The 27,522-nt window shown below is 42.9% G+C and overlaps 1 protein-coding gene across 4 annotated transcripts in view; it reads right to left on the bottom strand.

Moving 5' to 3' along the window:
- The window catches only part of LOC124720486, a 112,969-nt gene that overhangs the window by 71,112 nt on the left and 14,335 nt on the right, over window positions 1–27,522 (bottom strand). For 2 of the 4 annotated variants that reach the window (XM_047245846.1, XM_047245847.1), the window contains exons 3-4: window positions 12,697–12,759; window positions 585–626 (exon numbers count right to left, since the gene is read on the bottom strand). In XM_047245846.1, coding sequence (XP_047101802.1) covers window positions 585–626; window positions 12,697–12,759 — 105 coding nt within the window. The remainder of the gene's footprint in view (window positions 1–584; window positions 627–12,696; window positions 12,760–27,522) is intronic. The other 2 variants (XM_047245849.1, XM_047245848.1) reach the window with 1 other exon arrangement.

Raw genomic sequence — 27,522 nt, 5'->3', positions numbered from 1 at the left:
AATACATCCATGTGCGCATTACGAGAAGTTAACGTGGCAGATGTCATGCTACATCCCTCTACTTTAAGCAGACATGTCAAAGAACCCGATGCAAACTTGAAACATAACTTATTTCACAATACATTTTTAAGGGTATTTGAAAATTGTTTTCCCAAGACAATAGTTAAACATAATTCCTGGAAAACATATAAAAAACCTTGGCTAACTAAAGGAATAAGAATATCTTGCAACTGTAAAAGAGAACTGTAACAGCAAGAGGGAGTACTGACCCCGAAATTGTTCAATATTATAAAAACTATTGTCCGATACTAAGAAAAGTTATTAAAAAGTCCAAAACATGTGCATCATGTCTGAGATCAGTAACCCTGGTAATAAAATTAAAGCAATTTGGAATATTATTGAAAGGGAAACAGGGCAACCAAGAGCACAGGAAGACTTTAGTGCCATAAAACTGAATGACAAGTGTACTAACAAACAATCAGAAATTGAAAATATTTTCAATAATCATTTTTTAAATGTTGTGGAGAAAATAGGATCTAGATCTTCACTAGATGAAGCAAGGCTACTAATAGAAGAGGCCATACCTGTGCAGCTTGAAACAACTGTAATTCCACCAACCTCTCCCTCTGAAATCAGTAAAATAACAAACTCACTGGAAAGTAAAAGCTCTTATGGAATTGATGGCATTTACAGCTAGGTACTTAAAGCTTGTCCCTCACAGATAAGTAGGATTGTCAGCCACGTATGTAATAGCTCTTTGGAGCAGGGTGTTTTCCCCGATAGACTGAAATATGCCATTGTAAAACCATTGCATAAAAAGGGGGATACGTCGGATGTCAACAACAACCGACCAATCTCTCTTCTGACAGCTCCATCAAACATTTGTGAGAAAGTAATGTATGCAAGAGTAGCCTCCCATATTTGTAAAAATAAAGTACTAACAAAATATCATTTTGGTTTTCAGAAAGGCTTTTCAACAGAAAATGCTATACACGCTTCCACTGATCAAATACTAAACGCTCTGAATAATCGGCTATCACCCACTGGTATTTTTTGTGATCTCTCAAAGGCCTTTGATTGTGTAAATCATGGAATTATTTTAGATAAGCTAAATCATAATGGTTTGAGGGGGACAGTGTACAAATGGTTTAACTCATACTTAACTGGAAGAATGCAGAAAGTTGAAATAAGTAGTTCATGTAATGTTAAAACAACAGCTGATTCCTCAAACTGGGGGGCTATCAAGTATGGAGTGAGACTGTTCTTGATATACATTAATGACTTACCATTCCACATTGATGAAGATGCAAAGTTAGTTCTTTTTGCTGATGATACAAGTATAGTAATAACATCCAAAAACCAAGAACTAAGTGATGTAATAGTAAATGATGTTTTTCACAAAATTATTAAATGGTTCTCAGCAAATGGACACTCTTTAAATTTTGATAAAACACAGTATATACAGTTCTGTACAGTAAATGGCACAACTCCAGTAATAAATAGAGACTTTGAACGGAAGTCTGTAGCTAAGGTAGAATTTTCAAAATTTTTAGGTTTGTCCATTGATGAGAGGCTAAACTGGAAGCAACACAATGGTCTGCTGAAACGTCTGAGTTCAGCTACGTATGCTATTAGGGTTATTGCAAATTTTGGTGATAAGAATTTCAGTAAATTAGCTTACTATGCCTACTTTCATTCACTGCTTTTGTATGGCATCATATTCTGGGGTAATTCATCGTTGTGTAGAAAAGTATTCATTGCTCAAAAACGTGTAATCAGAATAATTGCTGGAGCCCACCCACGGTCATTCTGCAGACATCTATTTAAGGATCTAGGGATCCTCACAGTATATATATTCACTTATGAAATTTGTTGTTAATAATCCAAACCAGTTCTAAAGTAAGAGCAGTGTGCATCGCTATACCACCAGGAGAAAGGATGATCTTCACTATGCAGGGTTAAATCTGACTTTGGCACAGAAAGGGGTAAATTATGCTGCCACAAAAGTCTTTAGTCACATACCAAACAGCATCAAAAGCCTGACAGGTAGCCAACTAACACTTCCAGACATACAATTGCTGCATCTCCTATCTGCGATTGTATTGAAATATCATTTTACTTTCCAAGTGCTTTATGTATTTATCTGTGTCACGTACTCGTTCTTGGAAACGTTACTTTTGTATTAAAAGAGAGAGAGGGACAGACATAAATACAGAGAGTGTGTGTGTGTGTGTGTGTGTGTGTGTGTGTGTGTGTGTGTGAGAGAGAGAGAGAGAGAGAGAGAGAGAGGTGTTGGATTTGTACAGTACAGTGCAGCAAGCCGGGGCGAGGTGAGGTGAGACGTCAGCGGTGATCGGTCATGCTCGGTTATCCGTGTGTCCAGAATCTGAACAACAGACATGGGGCGAGTATGTGGCCGAGCCGAGTTGTATGGGGCCGGACACAAGCAGCTCGGTCCCCCCTCAACAGGCAGGCCATGTTCGGTCAAACATTGCGCGTTGCAGCACTCTATAGCAGATGACGTTTGAGCCTTAGGGTTGGTGGGACGAAGAGGAGACGTTGATCGGGCGATATTAGCACTGACCGACCTGACGACCGAATCACTAAATGTTAGATTGCATGTCTATGTAGCTACCTCCCTGGTAGGCCTAGGAGAGGCGAGAACGGTACTGTATGTACCTGCCGGAAGCACAGTGAGCTTTCTGCTATTGAACAACTTGCAAGAAGCTGAGGCTGACACCTTCTCTTTTACTCGAGTTTCCTGTACACTTTTCTCATCTTTGTAGACAGGGCAGTCGTGAGAGGAGGCAGCATGGTCGCCCATACAATTGACGCAATGAGGGGATGGAGGTGGACAGGTAACGCATTTAGCTGGATTTGAACAAGACTACCGTGTATGGTTAAACCGCTGACATTTGTAACACCTTGTAGGGCTGTGTACATACGGCTGAACAGAAATGATCTCATAACCCGCTTTAATTCGTGAAGGTAATTGCACATTGTCAAATGTCAGGAATATGGTTCAGGTCGGTATGAGGTCCTTGTCGCCCCTTTCCATGACCTGATGGATGGCCGTCACTCCCTGATCAGAGAGGAAAGACAGTATCTCCTCATCTGTTAGTACGTCGAGTGACCTGGTATACACCACGCCACGTGATGCGACGCGACGCGACGAATTCAAGGTGTGGTGGGCCTCCACCTGTACAGGAAATGTGTGTAAGAGAATTGCTCAAAGTAATTTTTGGGCCTGGAAGGCACTCTCTGTCTCCAACAGCAAGGTACCGTTGCACAACCGAGTACAAGATTTCACCGGTCCTGGAATTGCATCTACACCCTTCTGAATGACGAAAGGGTTGACTGTTGAGAGATCATGACTGCCAGATCTGGTGACAACAAGAAACTTGCTGGTGGTAGAATTTTTGGAACAGGAGTCGCATCTAGCTTTCTTTTTTGGGCAAAAGAAAGGGAAGAAGAAGAAGAAGAGAAGAAGAAGAGAAATCCATTGCAGATGAATCCCCGAAGATTGCCAGTGTCTCCGATGGTGTGCTCCTTCCTTGTGGGGGCCCTCACAGAGGGCACTTCCGCCTTGGGTGATTGTTCACACCTCAGGTCACACCTCCCGAGAAACGGACGGGGGGACCAATTGGCACGTTCGGAAGGTAACAGCTCAGGCAATCACCCCTCCCTGGGCCTGTCCTTTACCAGGGGTACATGTGTGCCTTACTTGTCTACCCAGGGCGGGGAATTACGCGTTACCCCGTCACCAGCTATGCGTGAGAACGCGTGGGTTGGCCTTCAGACATGCACAGGGAGGGGAGGGGGGGTAGAGGCCTAGCCTAGGCCTACCCTAGGCCTAGACGGGCCGGGCCGGGCCCGGGCCCGGCCCCATCCCTACTCGTCCCCAATCCTTCCCCCCCTTACCTCCCCTTCACACTCCCTCTTCTTGGGAGTAATGTATCGAGCCTTCGTCCAGAGATGGACGTTTGAAAACTCCAGGATCCTGTTTCCTTTGTTTTTTCTCTATCATCACGCTTTTTTTCTCTATTGGTCTTTCCCTATGTTCACTCTTCTCCTTGCTTTCATGCACTTACTTCTATCTCTGCCTCATTCTCCTTGCCCTATTCTCCTTGTCTTCTTCTCTGAGTCTTATTCTCCGCTTCAGCATTTGAGATTCTCTCTCTCTCTCTCTCTCTCTCTCTCTCTCTCTCTCTCTCTCTCTCTCTCTCCCCCCCTCCCCTACCGTACCGGGCCGGCCCGGGAGGGGGGGGGGAGAGAGAGAGAGAGAGAGAGAGAGAGAGAGAGAGAGAGAGAGAATCTCAAATGCTGAAGCGGAGAATAAGACTCAGAGAAGAAGACAAGGAGAATAGGGCAAGGAGAATGAGGCAGAGATAGAAGTAAGTGCATGAAAGCAAGGAGAAGAGTGAACATAGGGAAAGACCAATAGAGAAAAAAAGCGTGATGATAGAGAAAAAACAAAGGAAACAGGATCCTGGAGTTTTCAAACGTCCATCTCTGGACGAAGGCTCGATACATTACTCCCAAGAAGAGGGAGTGTGAAGGGGAGGTAAGGGGGGGAAGGATTGGGGACGAGTAGGGATGGGGAAGGGGGGTAGGGCAGCCTGGAAAGGAAGGAGAACTGCACTAGCTCGGGGCCCCATGCTTGCCACACACATATCCACAAAAGAGTTCTAGACCCCCTGGGGGTAAGGTACTCTGTTGTCAGAGCAGGCCCGAGGAACAGAGGATTGCTAAATCAGCTGCCAAATGAATGGCTGTAATTATATTCTGGGCTTCCTTGTTGATGCCTCCATGCGACGGGGAGTCCAGGCTGACAGCAAAGGCAAAAGCACTCCAGTCACCCATGTTGAGAGCCCATCTGGGCATGTATCCAGGGCAATGATGCTGGGGGAGGGACAGGAAGATTGTGGATTGGTCACTACCACACAGGTTGTCATGAACTCCCCAGTGGATGGATGGGAGAAGCCAAGGGCTGCAAATGAAAAGGTTAATGACCAAGAAAACTTGGTGTGCCATGCCAAAATGTGAGGGGGTATCAGTATTTAAGAGGCAAAGAAAGTTGTGCCAGTCAGCCTCTGAGGTCCTTATGATGGCCAGTGATCATGGTTAAAGCTCACAAAGGGTTATATGTATTGAAATTGCCCAAGATTAGGAAAGATGGGGGAGCTGAGAAACCAATGCAAACAATATCTCATGAGGTGCTTTATCATCAGGAGGGAGGTACACACTGCAGATAGTACTATGCCGAAATGCACTTACCTGAACAGCCACAGCCTCCAAAGCTGTATCAAGAGGCAAAAGTTTGATATACAGTGTATCCAGAACATATGTGCGAACTCCTTTCTGGGTACCATTGTGTGATTCAAACTAGGGTCTAAGGGGTTGCTGGAATCCCTGCCTTGGCCACAGGAGCTGAACAGCTCAGGTCTGCTAGTATGTGGGCCCACTGGAAGGTCCTTCTCCTTTAAACACTTTTCTTGTCTTTTCTCTCCTTACAGGATTTTGATGATTCCAAGGGCTTCTCTGAATCAGTTTCAGGCAAAGATGATCATGAAGCAGTGCGACCAACAGTTTGTGGTTCTTTCAGCCGCTTGCTGGTGTCCAGTTGGTAAGTGCAACCCAGGGAAGGAAGTGTCCCCAAGGACACCTTCTTGGCAACAGAAGCCAGAAGAAGCTTATTCATCTCAGGCTGGAAGGTGGGGACAAATATCCCTGGTGGATGGAAAGCTATCGATCCCAAAGCAGGTGTGGAAAAAGCAGCAAAAGGGGATCCCCCAAACCATCAGGGGGGCAGGGATGGTTCAGTGGCCCTGAGGGCCCACTACAGAAAGAGTAACAGGCAAGAGTATCACCAGCAAAGGGGAAATGTCTTTGTAGCTGTAGCATATGACATTGTGTACATGCTGGGGGCAAATGCTTGCATGTCCTTTTGGCCTCTTTGTCAGTTGGTTTGTCCTGAGTCTTGTATTCTTGTTCCTTCTTCCCTCTCTAGAAAACAGTGTAATCTGGTGAGCACAAAGTATGGTGCTTTCCACAGTCGACACAGATGGAGGGAGAGGCACATGGGGCATTTGCAGGCGATACTCATCCACAGTCTCTACAGATGAGGTTAGTGCTGCAATGCAAAGATGTGCCTAAATTCCAACACTTTAAGCACCACAGGGGGGGGGGGGGGGAGGGAAGAGATCTACGATTGCACATCACATCAGTATACCATCACCTGGACCTTTCCAGCCAATGAATCCCCCTAAAAGGCCCCTGGGGAGGGAGGGGGGGGGGGGAGGCATGGAGTGAAAGGTAATGGCGGTCGAGGTGGTTAGAATTGGAGTACATGCATACCCAGGTGAAGCAAGAAGTCCACTAGTTTTCCTTAAATAGTTTTCCTTCCTTCATTCTGAAAAACAATGCCATATCATTATTGTACAAAACGTAAGACATGTAAGATATGACAACTTTCTGCTTCTTTCCAGTGTCACAGTCATGGTAGTGATGTGATGAATTATGAATGCTATGTAAGTTACAAATTTAATTCTCTTGTAATTGAATGTAATTGTGAATTTGTCCTAAATCTTTACAAATAACAATGAATATAATCGTTTTGCTTGCACCACTAGCAATCCAGAAGTCACAGAAAACAACTCACATATGCCATCTGGAAACCCACTGTCATTGTCCTAGGAACCCAAAACTAAAGACAAATTTTCCATGATAATTAACAGGCACAAGGAATGGCCTTTGATGTAAAAAGCAGTGACCATTTGTTTTATGTGCAGTAGAGTACAAATTCACAGCTGGTTTACTCTCCTTCACTTTTACTAGTCAAATGGTGGAATGATGCAGTCACACTCTTAGTACAATTATAGCTGTCAGTGAATATCTATGCAAGCCACCAAAGTTAAGTTTACAGCGATTTCCCTCTTGTCACATCCATATTTGTTCTTCCATGATTTTTCTGAAATCTCCTACCTTATGGGTGGACTTTCTCTGCATCCACTATATCCAGTATCTCAAATGTATCCCTATAAAAGCAGTGGCATAACAAATTCTGTTTTTGGACCACTCAACTGAAAGATTTTCATGGTATTTGCTGTAAAAAAACTAACTGAGTGGTACAATGTAAGCGGAAAAAATACAGCACTTCTGCAGTTGCAGTGTTAGCAGGTGCATAAATATATTTGCGTTAATTTCCTTTTACTGTGTCTTTCTGTGTGGAAACCAATATTGTAAGCTTTTCTCTATCTGTATCTGTATTTAGCTTTTCCTTGTTTGTGGGAATGTGAGAGCCTTGCACTCGTTTACTAATTTCGAAGTTAATCTCTACTCTGCTGTAGCTGCCACTGCAATGTGACTTAGACAAGCACCTGTTGAAAACTTAGCTCAGAGGGGGAGCAGGGGAGGGGGGGGGGGGGGGGGAGGACATCACCAGTGTGACTTACAAGTGGACAAAAGTACATTTGACATTCTGGCATGAATGTTCTCAAAACAACCGAGCCACATATGAGAAGCAGAGTCGCTGCCAGGTAGTCAGTTTCAAAGCTACAATCATCGCGATAACTTGGAAGTGATAAGCATTTTTCATTGCGAATAAAGCATTTATTCAAGAATAATTTGCATCTAATTTACCTACATCATAACAATATAATAAAATGGATTGCTATGTAATAAAGAAAAAAGTAGAAACATCTGATGATTCTAGTGACCATTCAGCCGCAAAAACCCCATCAGATGTAAAGGCAGAGCCCAGCATTTCGTCGAAAGTTCCACAATGAAGTTCATCGACTGATTCCTTTAATCACACAGATATTGGCAATTAATAGGATGTATCACCATCAGGATATTACTGATTATATAAAACACAAGCTTCTCACAGCTCCAAGGAAACCTGCAAACGGTTGTCTTTCCTAGTTCTAAGCACAACAAGGAAGGGCGGATTGAATGTAGACAAGTGCATAATAATCATTTTAAACAGTATCCATGTCTGGTGATCTCCCAAGTTAAAAAGGGACTTCTTTGCATTAACTGTTTACTTTTTGTGAATAATAAAATGGCTGGAGGAAAGAAATCTATTATCACCAAGAAACTTGTGACTGAACCAGTAACAAAGTTTGCCAAACTTACTGGTAAAGATGGTGACCTTGAGACTCACTCTCAACTCAAGTACCATGTTGAAACATCAACAGATGCAAAATTAAATCTCTAAACTAGGAATGCAAACTTTATGTCATAAATCCATTAGGGAAAACAGAGACCATCTTGTACCTATAATAAAAACAATCATATTTCATGGAAAGCAAAATATTCCCCTGCGTGGTCATACAGATAATGGGAGTCTATTAGAAAATGATAATGATCGTGAAAGTATAGTGAGTAACATGGGAAACTTTAGAGCTCTTGTAAGACTTAGACTTGACGTTGGAGAGCTGCAACTAAACCATCACCTTGAGACCACTAAAGCAAATGCCACTTACATATGTAAAAGAATGTGTGAGGAACTTAATTCACGCTGTGAAACAGTGATGTTATCGAGATTACTGGAGGAAATCAAAGATTCTCATTATTACAGCATCATCTTCGATGAGGCTACGGACATAGCACACACTGCCCAACTGAGTTTAGCTGCAAGATATGTTGATGGTGATGTCAAATTACACAAAAGATATTTGAGTTTCATTGACATCAATAAGACAAGGATTGTTGTGGAAGACGATGAACCTCAAGTGTGTCAAGATGAAGAGTGTAGCATTACTGGTGAAGTATAGGCACTACAATTCTAAGGAGAATGGAAAGCCTTTCTCTGTCCCTGCGGAACTGTGTGGGTATAGGCTGTGACAGTTGCTCAGTTAACATGTCAGAATCAAAAGGAGCTGTGGCTACAATAAAAAAGAAAGCTATCAACGTGGAAGTGGCACCATGTCGAAGTCATCAGATCAGCTCAACCTCGCTGCCTCTCGCAGCTGCAAAGTTACAAGTGTGAGAAACTCACCTGGTACTATTGAAGTAGTAGTATCATTCTTTAGAGTGTCTATCAACCCTCCCTATTCATGTAAATTAATGCCCACAGACAACCCAAGTCTCTACTTCCTTTGTCCCCTGAGTCATTGTGGCTGCAGGATCAAAATACTGTCTGTCCCCTTGGACATGTTCAAAAGAATATAGACAACACATGCATATTTGATGTGTGAAGACTGGATATGAATAAAAATTTATTTTGCAGTGATAGTGACTCCTTCCATTTATGTTTAACCAAAAATATGTAACTTTACTTAGGGCTAACTTTCATGACCTTGTTTAGTCAAAAATCTCTGCTCCTTGAATGTAGCATTATTGAGCACCCAAATTCTGGTTGAAACTACACCCATAGCAATCAAAACCAATTAGCATGTACGCATTACGTTACCATTACTTAAAACAAAGATTAAGCCAGTACTTTATTTGACCGCTAACAACACCGTAATTTAATTGGTGTTGTTTCAGAATCAAGATACATATGTAGCACTTCCCTCCCCCTCCCCCCCTCTCTTTTTATGATTACATTCCTTCCATGTCTTTGTAGTCAAAAGGTGCAATCCCATATTTTAGTAACTTTAAAGTGTATACGCGGTCTGTTACACAGCTTAATTCTTTTGAATGAACAACTACACAGTGCAGTAATGCATTAGCCTCCACTGGTGAAATGTCACAACAATATCAAGTTAGATATATTGCTTTCTCTGTGTGTTTTATAGTTAATTCTTGAATAGTAGTGCTGGAATGGACGTAACGTGTGCACGCTGTGTGCAGATGGAGGAGCTGACCTCAGCTAAAGAGCAGCTGAAGATGCTTTTTGCCATGTTCAGCAGCATTCAGGCTGCTGCCTACTGTAGTAGCAGTGGCCAAGAATCTGACAAGTCAGATGGGATGTCTAAGGTGCCACCTTTTTGTCCAATGGCTCTGCTGTCAAGACACCTTGTGGTGTACCTAATGTGGCCAAGTTGTCCTCACCAAATGGTGAGGGATGGGTGGTAACTGTTAGCACTGAGGCAGAGAGTGAATATGGAGGCTGGCCTAGCCCATTGATCCTGTGTGATTGGACTGCCAGGCATTCATTCACCAGGGTCCAAACAGCAACAGGTGGGGAGGGAATTGCTTGTTAATCAGGAGCTCCAACATTAAATTCATTATGGAACTCCTTAGGGAAATGGTGTCCAGGCCTGGAAATGAATCCTACTTGTACTGAATATGTCTGCCAGGGAGCCTCATCCGAGATGTGGAGAATGTCCTGCCTGTGGCTATCAAACATGCAGGGTGCGGCTGTTTCCAAGTTGTGGCCCATGTTGGCATAATGCCTATCATTTGGGTTCTGATGTGATCTTCAGTTTATATGGACAAGTAGCACAAATGGTGAAGAGCCCCTGAGCTACACATGGAGTGTTTGCAGTACACAGTTTGTATCAGCATTTCCAGAATTGATTCAAGCCCTTTGGTTTGGAGTGAGCGGAGGGTCTCAACCAAAGGCTTCATCGATTCTTTGACTGTCCCGACTGCAGACTGCTAGACATGTGTGGAGAATTGTAGGAATACTTAATGGGTCTGGGATGCACTACACAAAGCAAGCTTTTTTAGGCTAGGCAATAGTTTGAGGTCCTCTGATGAATGCACGCTAGTCAGTGCGGAGATACAGAAAACAGACTGAATAAAAAGTAAAGACCATATTACCATCAAAATATTGAACAGTAAATTCTTGATGTATCTGTAGCTCCTGAATTTAATGCCCTCCAAGAAAATTGTCATGTTCAAAATACTCTTGGAACAAAGCTGGCTGAAACCTTGAGCAGAAACCCTTGAAATATTTAGCAAGCCATGGAATGTACACTGAAAAGACAGATTACACACCTCTGGTATGGTAGCATCAGAAGAGTGGAGGGGAGACGAAGGGCAAGAATGAATATGGATGAAATTTGTGCAATAAATGGAAGCCTATGCTATTGGTGGTAAAGCCCAAACAGTAGCAAAAGTAGGATTCTCAGACTCAATAATATTTTTTTTGCCAACATATAACTATAGATAAAATACTTTTTGCCACAAATAAGTAGGCAGTTATGCAAACATTCATTTTCATTCCATATGTTTTGTGGATTAGCTATGACTGTTGGACATCATCACAAGAGAAGGTACTTTTACAGTTTACAATGTGGCAATGGCAGGTACTTCGCACCTATCAATTTGCACCATTCAGTTCTAATGTTATCTTACTGTTTTCATGTAATTTAAGGCATAAAGTAATGACTAACTGCATAGCAGAAGTGCTGTGTCATTGAAAGGCACATCAATTTTGCTAGCTTTCCCACAGATACTGCTTCAGAACTATGGTCTCATTTTACAGGCTGACTGCATTGTGGCAGCACTGTGAATAAGCAGACTAAATAGTTTCACATGACCAGTAATTATGGGATCCATATCCATTCTTGCAGATGAATTTCTTTTTTTTTTTTCAAGAACCATCATACAGAATCACAAAATCATTCAAGAAGATTTTTACACCAACTAGGTATGTCTGTAGTTTTGCACATATTTCCTGTGACTTTTCTAACAGACTGGACTGACCTCTACCTTTTTCTATACGTGCGACAAACCACTGTTCCATAAATGAACAATTTGGATGGCAGAGAGGGGCCAGTTCAGCACCATTTTTTGTGTACCTGAATCTGCTAACTACACTTTGTCATGTGGGTCTTTTCTGTCTGTAATCCAGTTACTCACCACATACTTTTTCAGTGTGTGATTTACAGACCATTTAACATTTGCAAATATTTCTCTATGTAAATCATACTGGAAGTAAATGATATTCACTCATTGCCTACATGGGATGCTAACAACTACTAGCCCTGCTCTTTCTAGCAAATCTATTCAACTAGCCTTCTTGAAAGATTCAGTAACTTCATTTACTATTGTTGTTGCACTGGCATCATGATCACTAACCCCTCTGTGCACTAATACCGTCTGTAAGGACATGCCTGTTCATAGTTACAAGGTCTAAAGTATTTTAATTTTGTGTGGGCTACTATACTAGCAGCTTACCACAGCTTTCAGAAAACTGCTCAAAAGTACTTCACAAGACTGCCTGTCCACAACACCTGCAGTGTATGCACAGACATCTTAATCTCTACTCAGTAGGTTATGATAACCTCCCTTTTCTGCACTACTTTGTGTTGGTTTTTCTTGAATAATTCTGTTACTGTCACAGCAGTATCGCATGACAAATAAAAACATACAATGCTGGAGTTCACATACATGGAACTATTAAGAGAACTACTAATTAAAACAGGAAACCATAGCTTGAAACTTGGGACTTCGTACCAATTTTCATATAACTTCATCAATGCAATCTCACGTAATTCTTATTTGTGCTTATAATGTAAAGAAGCAATTCTATGAACTCACAAGCTAAACTACTTCACCTGCTCAAAGGCAATGTTTAAATCCATATGGGTATACTGTAACAAAATGTTCTACTTTACCTGTTTCCTCATTTCCAACCTGTGGCATACTATAATACCTTAAGTTTTGTCATCTTTACATTAAAGTAAACACAGGACTGCTAAAGTGAATACACATACACACAATTGATAACCATCTCATTATTTTCACCACAACTCAGCAATGACTAATTCCATGTGGTCATATAAATTCTATAATTACCTCTTTATTTGCACCCTCCTCCAACTCTTCTTTTACATTCATGCTGAATGGGTAAACTTGGGCCTGTGGTAAAAATAACAAACTGTAATTAATACATTTAAGCAGTCACAGTCCTCCCATATTATATAAAATGTGTAACATATATGAAGCCCAACTGTCATACTTCCCAACAACTAAATAGTAGTTCTGGTTAATTGTTATCTTTTGAGTTCAAAATTCTCGGTGATGAGTTCACTATAGTACACTCCTGGAAATGGAAAAAAGAACACATTGACACCGGTGTGTCAGACCCACCATACTTGCTCCAGACACTGCGAGAGGGCTGTACAAGCAATGATCACACGCACGGCACAGCGGACACACCAGGAACCGCGGTGTTGGCCGTCGAATGGAGCTAGCTGCGCAGCATTTGTGCACGGCCGCCGTCAGTGTCAGCCAGTTTGCCGTGGCATACGGAGCTCCATCGCAGTCTTTAACACTGGTAGCATGCCGCGACAGCGTGGACGTGAACCGTATGTGCAGTTGACGGACTTTGAGCGAGGGCGTATAGTGGGCATGCGGGAGGCCGGGTGGACATACCGCCGAATTGCTCAACACGTGGGGCGTGACGTCTCCACAGTACATCGATGTTGTCGCCAGTGGTCGGCGGAAGGTGCACGTGCCCGTCGACCTGGGACCGGACCGCAGCGACGCACGGATGCACGCCAAGACCGTAGGATCCTACGCAGTGCCGTAGGGGACCGCACCGCCACTTCCCAGCAAATTAGGGACACTGTTGCTCCTGGGGTATCGGCGAGGACCATTCGCAACCGTCTCCATGAAGCTGGGCTACGGTCCCGCACACTGTTAGGCCGTCTTCCGCTCACGCCCAACATTGTGCAGCCCGCCTCCAGTGGTGTCGCGACAGGCGTGAATGGAGGGACGAATGGAGACATGTCGTCTTCAGCGATGAGAGTCGCTTCTGCCTTGGTGCCAATGATGGTCATATGCATGTTTGGCGCCGTGCAGGTGAGTGCCACAATCAGGACTGCATACGACCGAGGCACACAGGGCCAACACCCGGCATCATGGTGTGGGGAGCGATCTCCTACACTGGCCGTACACCACTGGTGATCGTCGAGGGGACACTGAATAGTGCACGGTACATCCAAACCATCATCGAACCCATCGTTCTACCATTCCTAGACCGGCAAGGGAACTTGCTGTTCCAACAGGACAATGCACGTCCGCATGTATCCCGTGCCACCCAACGTGCTCTAGAAGGTGTAAGTCAACTACCCTGGCCAGCAAGATCTCCGGATCTGTCCCCCATTGAGCATGTTTGGGACTGGATGAAGCGTCATCTCTCGCGGTCTGCACGTCCAGCACGAACGCTGGTCCAACTGAGGCGTCAGGTGGAAATGGCATGGCAAGCCGTTCCACAGGACTACATCCAGCATCTCTACGATCGTCTCCATGGGAGAATAGCAGCCTGCATTGCTGTGAAAGGTGGATATACACTGTACTAGTGGCGACATTGTGCATGCTCTGTTGCCTGTGTCTATGTGCCTGTGGTTCTGTCAGTGTGATCATGTGATGTATCTGACCCCAGGAATGTGTCAATAAAGTTTCCCCTTCCTGGAACAATGAATTCACGGTGTTCTTACTTCAATTTCCAGGAGTGTATATTTCAATGGGAGGCAGCAAAAAATTAAGACTGATTGATGACAACACCTTTGAAAATTCATTACGATCTTCAACTTCAGCCTTCTTCCTATGCCATTGTTTTCAATCATATTTTCTAGCTTCATTATCTTCATATGCATATAATGGTAGTGTAATCAAATAAAGTAACACAGCTACTACCTCAAACAATGGAATCAATGTTGTTCATATCAAACGACACAATACAGTGTACACCAACTGTGTGGGGAAGCAGGAACTGGACTGTTAAGTGCCACATCACTCATACTACTATTACGATCAGAATCATTAAATGTCTAGAACAGTTACATCAAAACTGTTTGTTTCACAGAATGCTTATTTATGATAAAATTATTAAAACACACACTGCTTACTACTTTTCTAACTTCATTAATTCCTTTTGGTGGGACAAGTACGTTTCTAACAGTAAAAAAAGAGCGTAGGCTACAGACAGGCTGAACCAGCCCTAGTCTATGGATCAAAACTATGGGTTTTACTTGCTGATCTCAAAAGAAGACAAAGTTCTAGAAAGATTTCTTATGGAGCAGCACCAGCATATCAAGACTGAAAAACCTGTAATGTTGAAGTAAGTGCTGGAATGAGAACAAATGAAACAGTATTGCATAGGAAGAAAATCATTAAACTGATATCAACATCTGTTGAGAATGTTAGATAATCAGCAGTCAAAGAATAATTTTTGATTGGAAGTCACCTTACTGATAGAAATAAAGTAGACCACTTTACTTTCAGAAAGAGCATATCGACAAAATAATGAAGCAACATGGTGTATGTGAAGAGGATGCCTTGAAGAGCTGGGCAGGAGATAGAAAGAATACAGCAACATCATGTTATTAATTGATCTTTCTATTAATTAACTGCCTACAATAATACTAACATACTAGCACAAATAATGATAATATGATTTTATTATTATTACTATCTGAGCCATGACAGGCTCCCTCTGACTTCCTGCCCTGCACCTGGTGTATGTCATTTCTTTTCCTTGGAGCTTGTGGCGCCATGGGGTATAGTACAGCCGCGCAGGGTGCATCGACAGTATCTGGCATTCATCTGAAATTGATAGACTGGAGTGACTGGTAGTCCTTTAAAAGTACTGTCGAATTAATAGTTGCAGGTGCAAGTGTTAACGGAAGATGGAACATTGGTGTGGTATTGGCTATCTGTATTTGCTGTTGGTTGTTCTCTGTGGAAGTCACATTATGCAAGGAGCTTTCTCATCCACAAAACTGCTTGATTTGGATTGTGTTGCACGACTTAATACTTTGTGGCATTGCCTTGGAAGGGGTCAGGGTAATGTCTCGCAACCAGACAAGCTTCTTATTGCTATTCAGTTCCTCACGTTCAGCAGTGGATTCTATGATTTTGTAATCCTGAACACTGTTTTAAGTGTGACCATGTTTAGCCTTAGACTAAGTTTTTGATGAGAATCATCTGACGAGTCTGTTGACTTGTGCAACCACTGTGGTCATGTGGTTGTATTAAGTGAGAATGACAGTGGAATTTAGATGCTCCCTTAGTCTGCTCCAGTTTTCTACTGTTGTGACACACTGATTGTTTAGGACCTGGACTCTTATGGCATGCTCATCATAATGTGGCTGTTAACACTGCCTTTGTACATCAGCCTCATGGAATGCAACACTGACAGCTACAGATGGGCTGCCTTCACTCAAGTTATGTAAATTACTATTTGAAATGTGTACTAAAATTTTGTACATTTTCATGTTTGGGGGTTTGATGGGATGAGTGCTCTTCTTGTACATACCGCTGAGCACTGTTAGAATGGCCACATGCTGATCAGCTCTATGTGAATCACTCATGTCATATTTAGATGTCATCCAGACTTGCGAAAATATAGCCTGTTGGCACATTTGAGGCTCACAGGCTGGAACAAGCAAAAGTGTGTAAAACTAAGTCTTACTGAGGTTGGAACATTTGTGTGTTTGTTCACTGGCCATTTGTGAGCTGGAGAGTGAAAGAAATTTATCCCATCTCAGGGCTAGTTACTGCTTAATAGATTTAATTGTCCAACTGTATGTTATTTTAAAGTTGTCATGGGGTGACCTTTCCTCATCTTTTACTTATTTACTGCTAAAAGTTGGTTCTGAGTACTAATTACTGGTTTTCCTTTTTAAAGGGCATTCTTGAGCTCCTATGCATGCACATTCACTTACTGAATAACTTACGCATATTCTACGGCGTACCTTAATAGAAATTTCACTGTGTCTGAAACCAGTTATATCAATCTGTGCACACTAATTTCAGTTAATTACTTAACTGCTCATTGAGGGCAAGATTTAAAGCAACTTGTCCTGTCTGCTGAAGGCAGCTCCAGAAATCAGTGTATCTGTTTACTTTATTAAATTATCTACATGCACTTTGAGGTGTATTTTAAGAATTTCCGTTTTCTAGTGGTCCCAAGGCAGCTATAAATTGCTCTGTCTTCCAGTATAGCTATTTAGTTTTAACCTTTGAGATGAGTTATGCTTCTGTGTTATCTTAAAGAGCCATCTGTTTCCAAATAATTATATTTTGTCCATTTGTTGAAGCATTTTCTGAGTTGCAGTTTGTGAAGATGGAAATTTTGAATCTAAAATCTAAGAACGGGTGTAAGACACAGCTTTTGTCTTTAACTATTGCCTTATTCAAATGGTCACTAAACTAAGGTGTGTAATGTCTTAAATTTGAAACTTCAGAGTGTTGTTTGTAATCCTGCTATTGTATCTGATTTTAGTTATTTTTCTTAAATAAAAACATTTTAATAAACAATGGAGAATCGTGAACCCTAATCCATCCAGTCGCTCCACTTAATTTCCCTTTTTCCTGCTGGATGTTTGGTTGGTAATGAAGGATGGTTATTTTCCTGGAACTACTCATACTGTCATTCCTCATACTGTCATTCACCATGAGGTGTGTGTGTGTAGGTATCCACTGCTGAACACAGGGTCCCACGACTGTCTCAATTTGTCCTTATTGAAGAAGCTACAGTTTATCTATAAATTAAAAGTATGTCAGCTTCCATGTAGTATGGGCAGTGTGGTCAAACTTGTGGCTCGTCTGCATGTGGGCAACTCCTTGGTGATTAGTACCAACTGCACCGGGGAGGTATATGTTGCACTTGCTGACTGAGCTCTGACCATGACTTCCTTGTGTCAGAACGTGGAGTGTTTAGAAAGTAGTCAGCCCCACCATAAGCAAATACATACAATCCACGCACAATTGATCCAATGGGATAATCACTTGTGTGGTATTCCACAATGTAATCTCTATCCTGAGCAGGTTACATTAGCTCTGCAGTTAAAGGGGCAGGTGCATGATTTGCTAAGTGGGGTCAGCCACCTTGATTTAGACAAATTAGGAGCAATAGGTGGAGAACAAGATTCTCCTACCAACAGATAACTGCTGTAAGTAGTAATTCTACAGACACCTTTAAGGATGAGAAGGGAATTCATTTGGGAAATTACTTTACCAAATATGTTACTGCTTCTAACTATAATGGAACTTTCAATTTAGAATTTAAGACAGGTGAAATCCATCCTATGGATCACCAAATTTATGTTTGATGCTGACACTTTGGCCATCTCCAATAATGTTGTTGATCAGGCATTGTACCCCCTGTGTTAAGTCATGTTTTCAGTTGAATTTTACACGGAAGTGCAACATTGAGGGAGTTGTGGGAATCAATTACTGCGCTGACATTCCACCTCATATTTAGAGGCTGCTCAAACATGAACATTTTGGCCAGTGCAGTTTCCTCATGAACATTTCCCTAGGTACACAGATGAATGCATATGGTCATTCCATTCTTGCAATTGCAAGTCACAAATACTCAGTAATATATTAGAGAAAATGCAGCCACAGGACCGTTCATGGATTACCTTCACTAATAAATGCACATCTTTTACTGAATTAGAGGATTTGGTGTCCGCTATTGAAGTCCGAGTATCGCAGATCAGCAGCGATGAGGCTTTAAGTGTCATTATCAGGATGGGGATCGAGATTCTGGGCAATTTCAAAGGGGACCACCAATACGGAACAAGCGTAGGATTTGTTTTCAGTGTAACAAAGAGGAGCATTTTGTATAGCAATGTCTGGTTCCATGGAAGGAGAGTCAAACAGCTGGTATCACAAGGAATGGAAGAGGCATGGTAGTGTTCTACTGCCAAAGTGCTGTCTCTGCATCAAGTCCAAGGTAGGGGAATGCCTGCCTTACCTTTGGGTATAACTTATCCAGGAACCAGTGTACAAACTGCTCAACTCTGGTAGTTCAGTTTCTCATTTAGATTATCTGTGGTATTTGGAGTTCCACAATACCTGTGAACTGCCTCATTTGCATCCATCCTCCGAATGTCAAGCTCTCACTGGGCAGATGTTGCCTCTGACTGGCAAAACTGAGTACTGGAAAATTTTCTTGGCCTATGAAGTGGATAGTAATTAAAAAGTTTTCAGTAAACTTAATTTTGGGGTGTTTTGTAAGTGGTAGTGGGTTTTTGTTAGTTTGTCAAAGCAGGGTTGTTTATTTTAAATTTAACCCAGCTGAAAAATTCCAGTTGTGCTCCTGTCAGGTTGCCACAAGAGTTCATAGTGTGTTACCATAATATTCGCCATTTGGGCTCAGTCACCTTGGTCCAGTAGAGGTAAGGCTGGTGCTGGAAGTTCTTGATTGTTTACCACAGGTAGTTAACTAACAGATTTGACATCACCAATAATTTCCTGTACACAATTCGCCTTACAAATGACATTCCAGAGAGGCAGGATCTTTAGAGGCTTTCTCCATCAAAGACGAAATGTATATGTGCTTTGATTAATAATATGTTGTTCGATGGGGTCATCAGGCCCTCAATCTCAGCCTATGCTTCTCCCATATTTTCAGTATCTATGAGCAGCAGTGGGATGTTTCATCCAGTTGTGGGTTACTGTGCGGTTAATGAGAAGGCAGTTTTGGAATCTGTGCTGCTTCCCAATCTGCATATTTCTTTTACTTGGTTCAGTCGGGCTCAGTATTTTACTGTCCTGGATCTCAATCTCTCCATTATTAGATCATGTTAACAGAGGATTCCAAGATTATTACTGCCTTCTGTTCAGACTTGACCCTCTACGATTTTAACAGGGTGCCCTTTGGTATGTCAATAGGAGTTGCCATTATGTCTTGCCTTCTAGATTATGCTATGGGTGATTTCACGTTCAAGTGTGTCTATAATCACCTAGACGGCATGGTTATTTACTGTTCTGTCTGAACACCTGCAACATCTTGAGGCAGTCCTGGTTTACCAGAGGTAGGTGGGACTAACTGCGAAACCAACTAAAATGACACTGGCACATAGGTTTCATTCTTGGGCCATCTTAGTTCCACTGATTGCATTAGAATTGTCCAGAAGCATACTGGTGATTTGTGAAAATTTCCTGCTCCTAGAAATAAGAATGGTGTGGCACAGTTCATAGGCATGACAAATTTTTTTCGAAAGTTTGTGACCAATTTTACTAAATTACTGGGATGACTTAATGATTTAAGAAATTTCAAATGGGATGAAAGTCGTCCAGAATCTTCCGAAACCATTAAAGTGGCGCTTTGTAACCCACTAGTATTAGCCATACCAAATTTTGAGCTCCTGTTCTTGCAAATGGGCACCTAATTCTTCTAGGGTAGAAAGTGGAAGCTGTCCTCCTGCAGGAACAGAATGGGAGGGGAGGTGTTGTGGGTTGATGACCTATAGCCTATGGACCTTGGAAACTTTCACCTGAGGAGACGAAATATTATATGTATGAATGGAAAGCCTTGGTGTTTCTGTTAGCCCTTGAGAAATTCACATTTTATTTTAAACACCAAGAATTTTGTTTAGAGACTGACAAGCTCTTAGTTAGGTTTTGGCTCATTATTTCCTTAACACCCTCTTAGGCAGTCATTTGGGCATTTATAATACTGTTGTCAAGATAAGACAACACATCACCTGGTCCTCCCTGTAAGATGTGCAGAGGTTGGTGGAGGTGAGAGCCGTAAGCGAGCTGAGCCCAACCCGAACTACCTGAAGGGCTTTTGAGTCTACCCATCAGAAATGCCTGATGCATAAATTTTATATTGATTATACAGGTCCACTTTCTCGTATTTGTGGGTATTAGGCACCTATTAGTTATCATGGATGACTTTTCTCGCTTTTTGACTTATTCCAAGCAGAGGAGTGACCATCCTGGTAGCTATCCTGCATTTGTAATGAATTCTTTCTGTTTACAGGCCACCCAGAATGCTTATTAGCTTTTGTTTCCCAGCTATTCATGAGGTTCTGCTTTGACAATGGAATTAAGGATGTGACCACAAATCCTTATTACCATCATACTTTGATGACCAGGTGAACTGCAAGTTGAAAGCTGTGCTTATCTTTCACAACAAGGCTCAGACGAAGTGTGACATGTCAGTACCATGGTTCAATTTTGTCTTTAAAACTGCACAATCCAAGTCCCTGGAAGCTGTTCCAGTATCCCTTATGCTAGCACATCCAGTCAATTCTCCTCTTGTCAACCTGTGGTCAATCAATGGTTTGCTTCCAGAGCAAGTCACCCTAGCAGTAACACAGCACAACTGGAGCCAGGCTAGGCATAATACCAAAATTGCCCATCACAGGCTAGCCATCTGCTGCAATCAGGGGCTAAATAGTTCATTGCAAAGGCTGGGGACAGAGTGTTAGCCCGAAACCCTCATTGTTCAAAAATGGGAGTTAGGGTTCACTAGCAAACTAGCTCCTCAGTTCTTGGGACCCTGTGAGACTGTCAGGGTGGTGAGCCTGACAAACGTCCTACTTCTGAATTTATGCACACATAAAACGTTATGCATGCACATTACCCATGTCAAGGAGAGTCATATGTAGAGGGCTCCTCAATGGGAAGGGGATTTTGATTTTGTGGGATCCCTCTTTGAATTCCAGCCCCATGTGCCTGGCAAATGTCCCTTGTCACAGCTCAGAGTTCATGGCACCAGTGGACGTTGTGGAGCCAAAATGGATGTAGAGCAACAGCAGTGCATCTCAAGGGCAGTCGGTGTCTTGAAGCTGGACTGGAGGGTGAGCCATGCAGCACTTGTGGGCAGCATGTGCAGTTTGGCCGAACTTAATGTGCCACTATCATTATCACCATCACCACAATAAAACAATCTTCTTTCAATAATGGTAACTGCCATAGTCTGATCAGCCCCAACATTATTATCACTCATCTAAAGTCTGGTATGTCCACCTCTGGCACAGATAACAGCAGGGAGACATTGTGGCATGGAAGCAATGAGGCCTTGGTAGATCACTGGAGGAAGTTGGCACCATATCTGCACACTGAAGTCACCTCGTTCCCATAAATTCTCAAAGGGGGGATGATCTGCAACATTTTAAATTACATCCCAGATGTGTTTGACCAGGTTTGCCATCACATCAATTGGAACTCACCACCATGTTCCTCAAACCGTTCCATCACACTCATGGCCTTGTGAAATCGTGCATTATTTTGATGAAAAATGCCACTGCCAGTGGGGAAAATCATCGTCATGAAGGGTGGACCTTGCCACTGGTAGCGAGGCTTGCATGCCTCAGTGATATAGATAGCTCTTCTGTAGGTGCAGCCCCAGCGGAGGGTATCTGTTGAGGGGCCAGACAAATGTGTGGTCCCTGAAGAGGGGCAGCAATCTTTTCAATAGTACAATAGTTGCAGGGGCAACAGTTGGGATGAACAACTGATCTGGACTTGTAAAATTAACCAAAACAGTCTTCCTGTTAGCAATGGGAAACTATAGCCATAATATTTCCCGAGGGGATACAACTTTACTGCATGGTTGAATGATGATGGCATCCTCATGGGTAAAATATTCGGCAATTAAAATAGTCCCCCATTCAGATCCCCGGGCAGGAGTAACTCAGGACGTCATTATCTGGAGAAAGAAAACTGGCATTCTACAGAGTGGAACATGGAATGTCAGATCGCTTAATGGGGTAGGTATGTTAGAAAATTTAAAAACGGAAATGGATAGGTTAAAGCTAGATATAGTGGGAATTAGAGAAGTTTGATGGAATGAGGAACAAGACTTCTGGTCCGATGAACATAGGAATATAAAAACAAAATCAAAAAATGGTTCAAATGACTCTGAGCACTATGGGACTTAACATCTGTGGTCATCAGTCCCCTAAAACTCAGAACTACTTAAACCTTACTAACCTAAGGACATCACACACATCCATGCCCGAGGCAGGATTAGAACATGCGGCCGTAGCGATCACGCGGTTCCAGACTGAAGTGCCTAGAACTGCACGGTGACACTGCCTGGCCAATACAATATCAAACTGGGGTAATGCATGAGTAGGTTTAAGAATGAATAAAAAATAGGAGCGCAGATAAGCTACTATGAAAAGCTTAGTGAACACACTGTTGTAACTGAGATAAACACGAAGCCCATGCCTACCACAGTAGTACAAGTTTATATGCCAACTAGCTTCCAAGACGAAAAGATTGAAAAAATGTATGATGAGATAGAGAAATTATTCAGATAGTGAAGGAAGACGAAAATTTAATAGTCACGGAGGAGTGGAATTCGATAGTAGGAGAACAAAGAGGATGGGGGCGGGGGAGGAGGAGGATGAAGGCCAAGGGGTGGCAGACAAGGCAGTGGAGGAAAAGGGGGCAAAGGCACAGGCATGCGGGGGCGGAGAGGCAGAGGCAGACGGGGCAAAGGCAATGGCAGACGGGGCAAAGGCAATGGCAGACGGGGCAAAGGCAATGGCAGACGGGGCAAAGGCAATGGCAGACGGGGCAAAGGCAATGGCAGACGGGGCAAAGGCAATGGCAGACGGGGCAAAGGCAATGGCAGACGGGGCAAAGGCAATGGCAGACGGGGCAAAGGCAATGGCAGACGGGGCAAAGGCAATGGCAGACGGGGCAAAGGCAATGGCAGACGGGGCAAAGGCAATGGCAGACGGGGCAAAGGCAATGGCAGACGGGGCAAAGGCGTCGCCCTCCGTTTCTGGCAGTGCGCAACTGTGGCAGTCGCAGCTTTGGTGTCACCCTCTGGTGGGGAAGGGGAAAGGTTGCCTGTTCGTGTGTATGTAAGGGGCACTATGAGCTCACCAGTCGGTCTGTCAGGGTCAGTCTGGGTGAGTCTGGAGTCAGCCTGGGGTCAATCTCTCGTCCGCAGCCTGCTAGTTTGTCTCTCATCCCTTTATGTGGTGCAATGAGAGAACTCAACGAGCGGTCGTCCGGTCGCGGGCTTAGTTGCTGCATCTGAGGCTGCACGTTGGACCGTCAGGCTGCTCGAGTTGCTCAGGCAATGGTCACTGGCGGTTGGATCAATCGGTCGGTCGGTCACACACTGAGACAAGATGGCTTGTCCGCCTCGAGTGTCAGTGCATGTGAGGTCGCCACGTGAGTCCAGTGGGCCGCACTGTATAGCGAGGGGTAGTGGCTTCGCGGCGGACATGAGAGCAACAGGAGTCAACCCACGACATCCGTCTGCGCAGTGCGAGCTGCGACGCCGTCAGACGGGAGATTTGTGCACCTTCCTGCATCTGCTGAAGCGGCTGGCAGCAGACGGTTCGGGAGAGCGTTTTGGAGGTGCTGCAGCAGGTCTTCGCTAGAAATTGCAGTTTATTAGAAGTTAAGTGATTCATGATATGTTGTTTCAGTTACTTGTTAAATTCTATTTGTTTTCTTGGTGAGGTCACCAGCCCCTTTGTTTTGGGGTCATCCCACTATTCTTCTCCGTTTGCCCACCTGCGGGCAGGTGGTTATTTATGAATTGGGTGGTCCGTTTTTCCCTTGTGGACTAGGGGCGCGTTAGAGCAACCTGTTGCCACCCTTCCACCAACAGACTTTTCTTAGAAATTAAAATCAAGTTGCACCTTCGGTGGCAACTTAATCTTTTAATTTCCACCTATTCTATGGGGTGCATACTTTGTGTGCTTGTGTGAATTGTTAAAACTTTTACTTTAAAGTAATCTGGTGTGTTGCAGATTTGCACCTGTGTAGTCGTTCAGAGGTGGTTGTTAGTGGTCATGACTATGGCCATGTCAAAAGGGAGCGGCAAGGTTCTCAGCCCGAAAGCTCATACACTCAAAAATTTGTTTCTTTCTGCCTCTGAATAAATTGTAACTTGATATTTAGAGGGTGCTTTCTGCTCAATTTTAAATCTGTTTCTTATAAAAAAGGCTTTTAGGAATAAAATTCCCATTTGTTAAAAGCAATTTCATTTTGATTTCATCAGTTAGTCCCTGGCAACTACTTCCACGCTCACATAATGTGATTAAATGTGTTAATGTTCTTGATGAATCGCTAGTAAATAAAGCAAATTCTTAAGAAAAAGTTCTGAAAGTAAATTCACGGTCTACAGAGAAGGAAAATTAGTGGGTGAATATGGAATGAAAAAGGAAGCCATCTGGTAGAATTTTGGACAGGGCATAACTTCATCATTCAGTATGTGCTCAAAAGTATCCGGACACTGCCAGAAACATACTTTTTCATACTAGGTGCATTGTGCTGCCACATACTGCCAGGCACTCCATATCAGCGACCTCAGCAGCCATTATACAACATGAGAGAGCACAATTGGGTGCTCTGCAGAACTCATTGACTTCGAAAATGGTCAGTGATTGGGTGTTACATCTGTGGCACAGGTGCAAAATACTAACATGAATTATTTACAGATGAATGGAAAAGCTGGTAGATGCCAACATCAGGGAAGATTAGTTTGGATTCCATAGAAATGTTGCAATACATGAGGCAATACTGACCCTATGACTTAACTCAGAAGACAGATTAAGGAAAGGCAAACCTCCATTTCCAGCATTTGTAGACTTAGAGAAAGCTTTCGACAATGTTGACGGGAATACTCTTTCAAATTCTGAAGGTGGCAGTCATCAAATACAGTGAGAGAAACAGAAACCAGATGGCAGTTATGAAAGTCGAGGAGCATGAAAGGGAAGCAGTGGTTGGGAATGGAGTGAGACAGGGTTTTAACCCATCCCCAGTGTTTTTCACTCTGTATGTTGAGCAAGCAATAAATGAAACAAAAGAAGAATTTTCAGTATGCATTAAAATCCAGGGAGAAGAAATAAAAACTCTGAGGTTTGCCAACAACATCGTAATTCTGTCAGAGACAGCAGAGGACCTGAACAGAATGGACAGTAGCTTCAAAGGGGGATATAAGATGATCATCAACAAAAGCAAAACAAGGATAATGGAATGTAGTCTAATTAAATCAGGATATGAAGATGGAATTAGGAAATAAGACATTTAAAGTAGTAGATGAGTTTTGCTATTTGGGTATCAAAATAACTGATTGTTGAAGTAGAGAGGATATAAAATGTAGACTGGCAATGGCAAGGAAAGCATTTCTGAATAAGAGAAATTTGTTAACATAAAGTACACATTTAAGTGTCAGGAAGTCTTTTCTGAAAGTACTGGTATAGACTGTATCCATCTATGGAAGTGAAATGTAGACGATAAGTAGTTTAGACGAGAAGAGAACAGAAGCTTTTGAAACGTGTTGCTATAAAAGAATGCTGAAGATTAGATGGGTGTATCACGTAACCAATGAGGAGATACTGAATAGAATTGGGGAGAAGAGATATTTGTGGCACAACTTGACTAGAAGAAGGGATCAGTTGGTAGGACACATTCTGAGTCACAAGGGATCATTGATTTAGTACTGGAGGGAAGGGCGGAGGGAAGAAGTTATAGAGGGAGACCAAGGCATGATTACACATATTCAGGAGGATGTGGGTTGCAGTAGTTACTCAGAGAAGAAGCAGCTTGAACAGGATAGAGTAGATGGAGAGCTGCATCAATCCAGTCTCAGGACTGAAGATCACAACAAGAAATGCATCCTCCCAAAGGCATGATGATTGTATCAGGATTCATCAGTCCATGCAGTGCTCTCCCAATGTGCCAACATCCAACACCAACAGTTACATGCCTATTTCAGTTTTAGTTGTCAATGTCATGACATTAACACTGGCACATTCATGGGTCATCAGTGTTTGGAGAATTGTGCATGTGGACACACTTGTACTCTGCCTAGCATTAATGCCTGATGTTAGTTATGCCACAGTTTACTGTCTGTCTTGTTTTACCAGTCTGCCTAGCCTGTGATGTGTACCACCTGTCATGAGCAGTACTTGCCCAACCCCCATAATGTCTGGACATGGTTTCACCTCTGTTTCGCCATGTGTTGAATACAACTGCCACAGCACTCCTCAAATGCCCAACAAGCTGTGCAGCTTCCAAAATGCTCATCCTAAGCCTTCAGGCCATCAAAATCTGCTCTCAGCCAAACTCAGATTGTGTGCATTCCCTATTTTACACCCAGACAGCATGCTCACTCATACTCCATGCACCGTGTGCATGTGAGACTAGAAGACAAGGTGAGGTGCTATTGCCTGGATAAGTTTATATTGATAGCAGATCAGTGATCATAATGTTTTGGCTGATGTTATGGATATAGTATTATGACTTCCAAATGGATGCTAGGCCATTCCAAGGGAACCATTCTGCAACATTCAAGGCAATTGTCAATTGCATCAAATTACTACAAGAGTGTACCAGAAAATAATGCCTCCTAAACTTTGATTCTGTTCTTCATATCAGTTGTCGTGCATATTACTCTGTTGATGTTACGACTTTGCTGACACAATATGCAGCACCCTCCTGCTGACGAGTTCTGAACTGCAGTGTGTAATGTGTGTGTGTTAGTTAACTGTGTCAGCATGTCAGAAAACCCTCAGAAAACAGAACACAAATTCAAATAGTTCATCCACACGTGGAGTACCCTCTCCTTCAGCATGACAATGATAGACCACACACAACTTTTTTTTTGCATCTACAACAGTCTGAAACCTTTGATTCATTGTTATTTTTCATACTTCATAGTGTCCCAGTTTGACCCAGTTAATTTTCAACTATTTGCAAAACCTAAAGAAAACCTTCAAGAACTTCACTTTGCCGGCCGGTGTGGCCGAGCAGTTCTACGCACTTCGGTCTGGAACTGCGCAGCCGCTATAGTCGCAGGATAAAATCCTGCCTCGGGCATGGATGTGTGTGATGTCCTTAGGTTAGTTAGGATTAAGTAGCTCTAAGTTCTAGAGGACTGATGACCTCAGATGTTAA

Source organism: Schistocerca piceifrons, chromosome 11 (genome assembly GCF_021461385.2).
Source record: "Schistocerca piceifrons isolate TAMUIC-IGC-003096 chromosome 11, iqSchPice1.1, whole genome shotgun sequence".
NCBI lineage: Eukaryota > Metazoa > Arthropoda > Insecta > Orthoptera > Acrididae > Schistocerca > Schistocerca piceifrons.
Note: the sequence above shows the minus strand (reverse complement) of the source record. Positions and strands in the feature narration are given on the sequence as shown.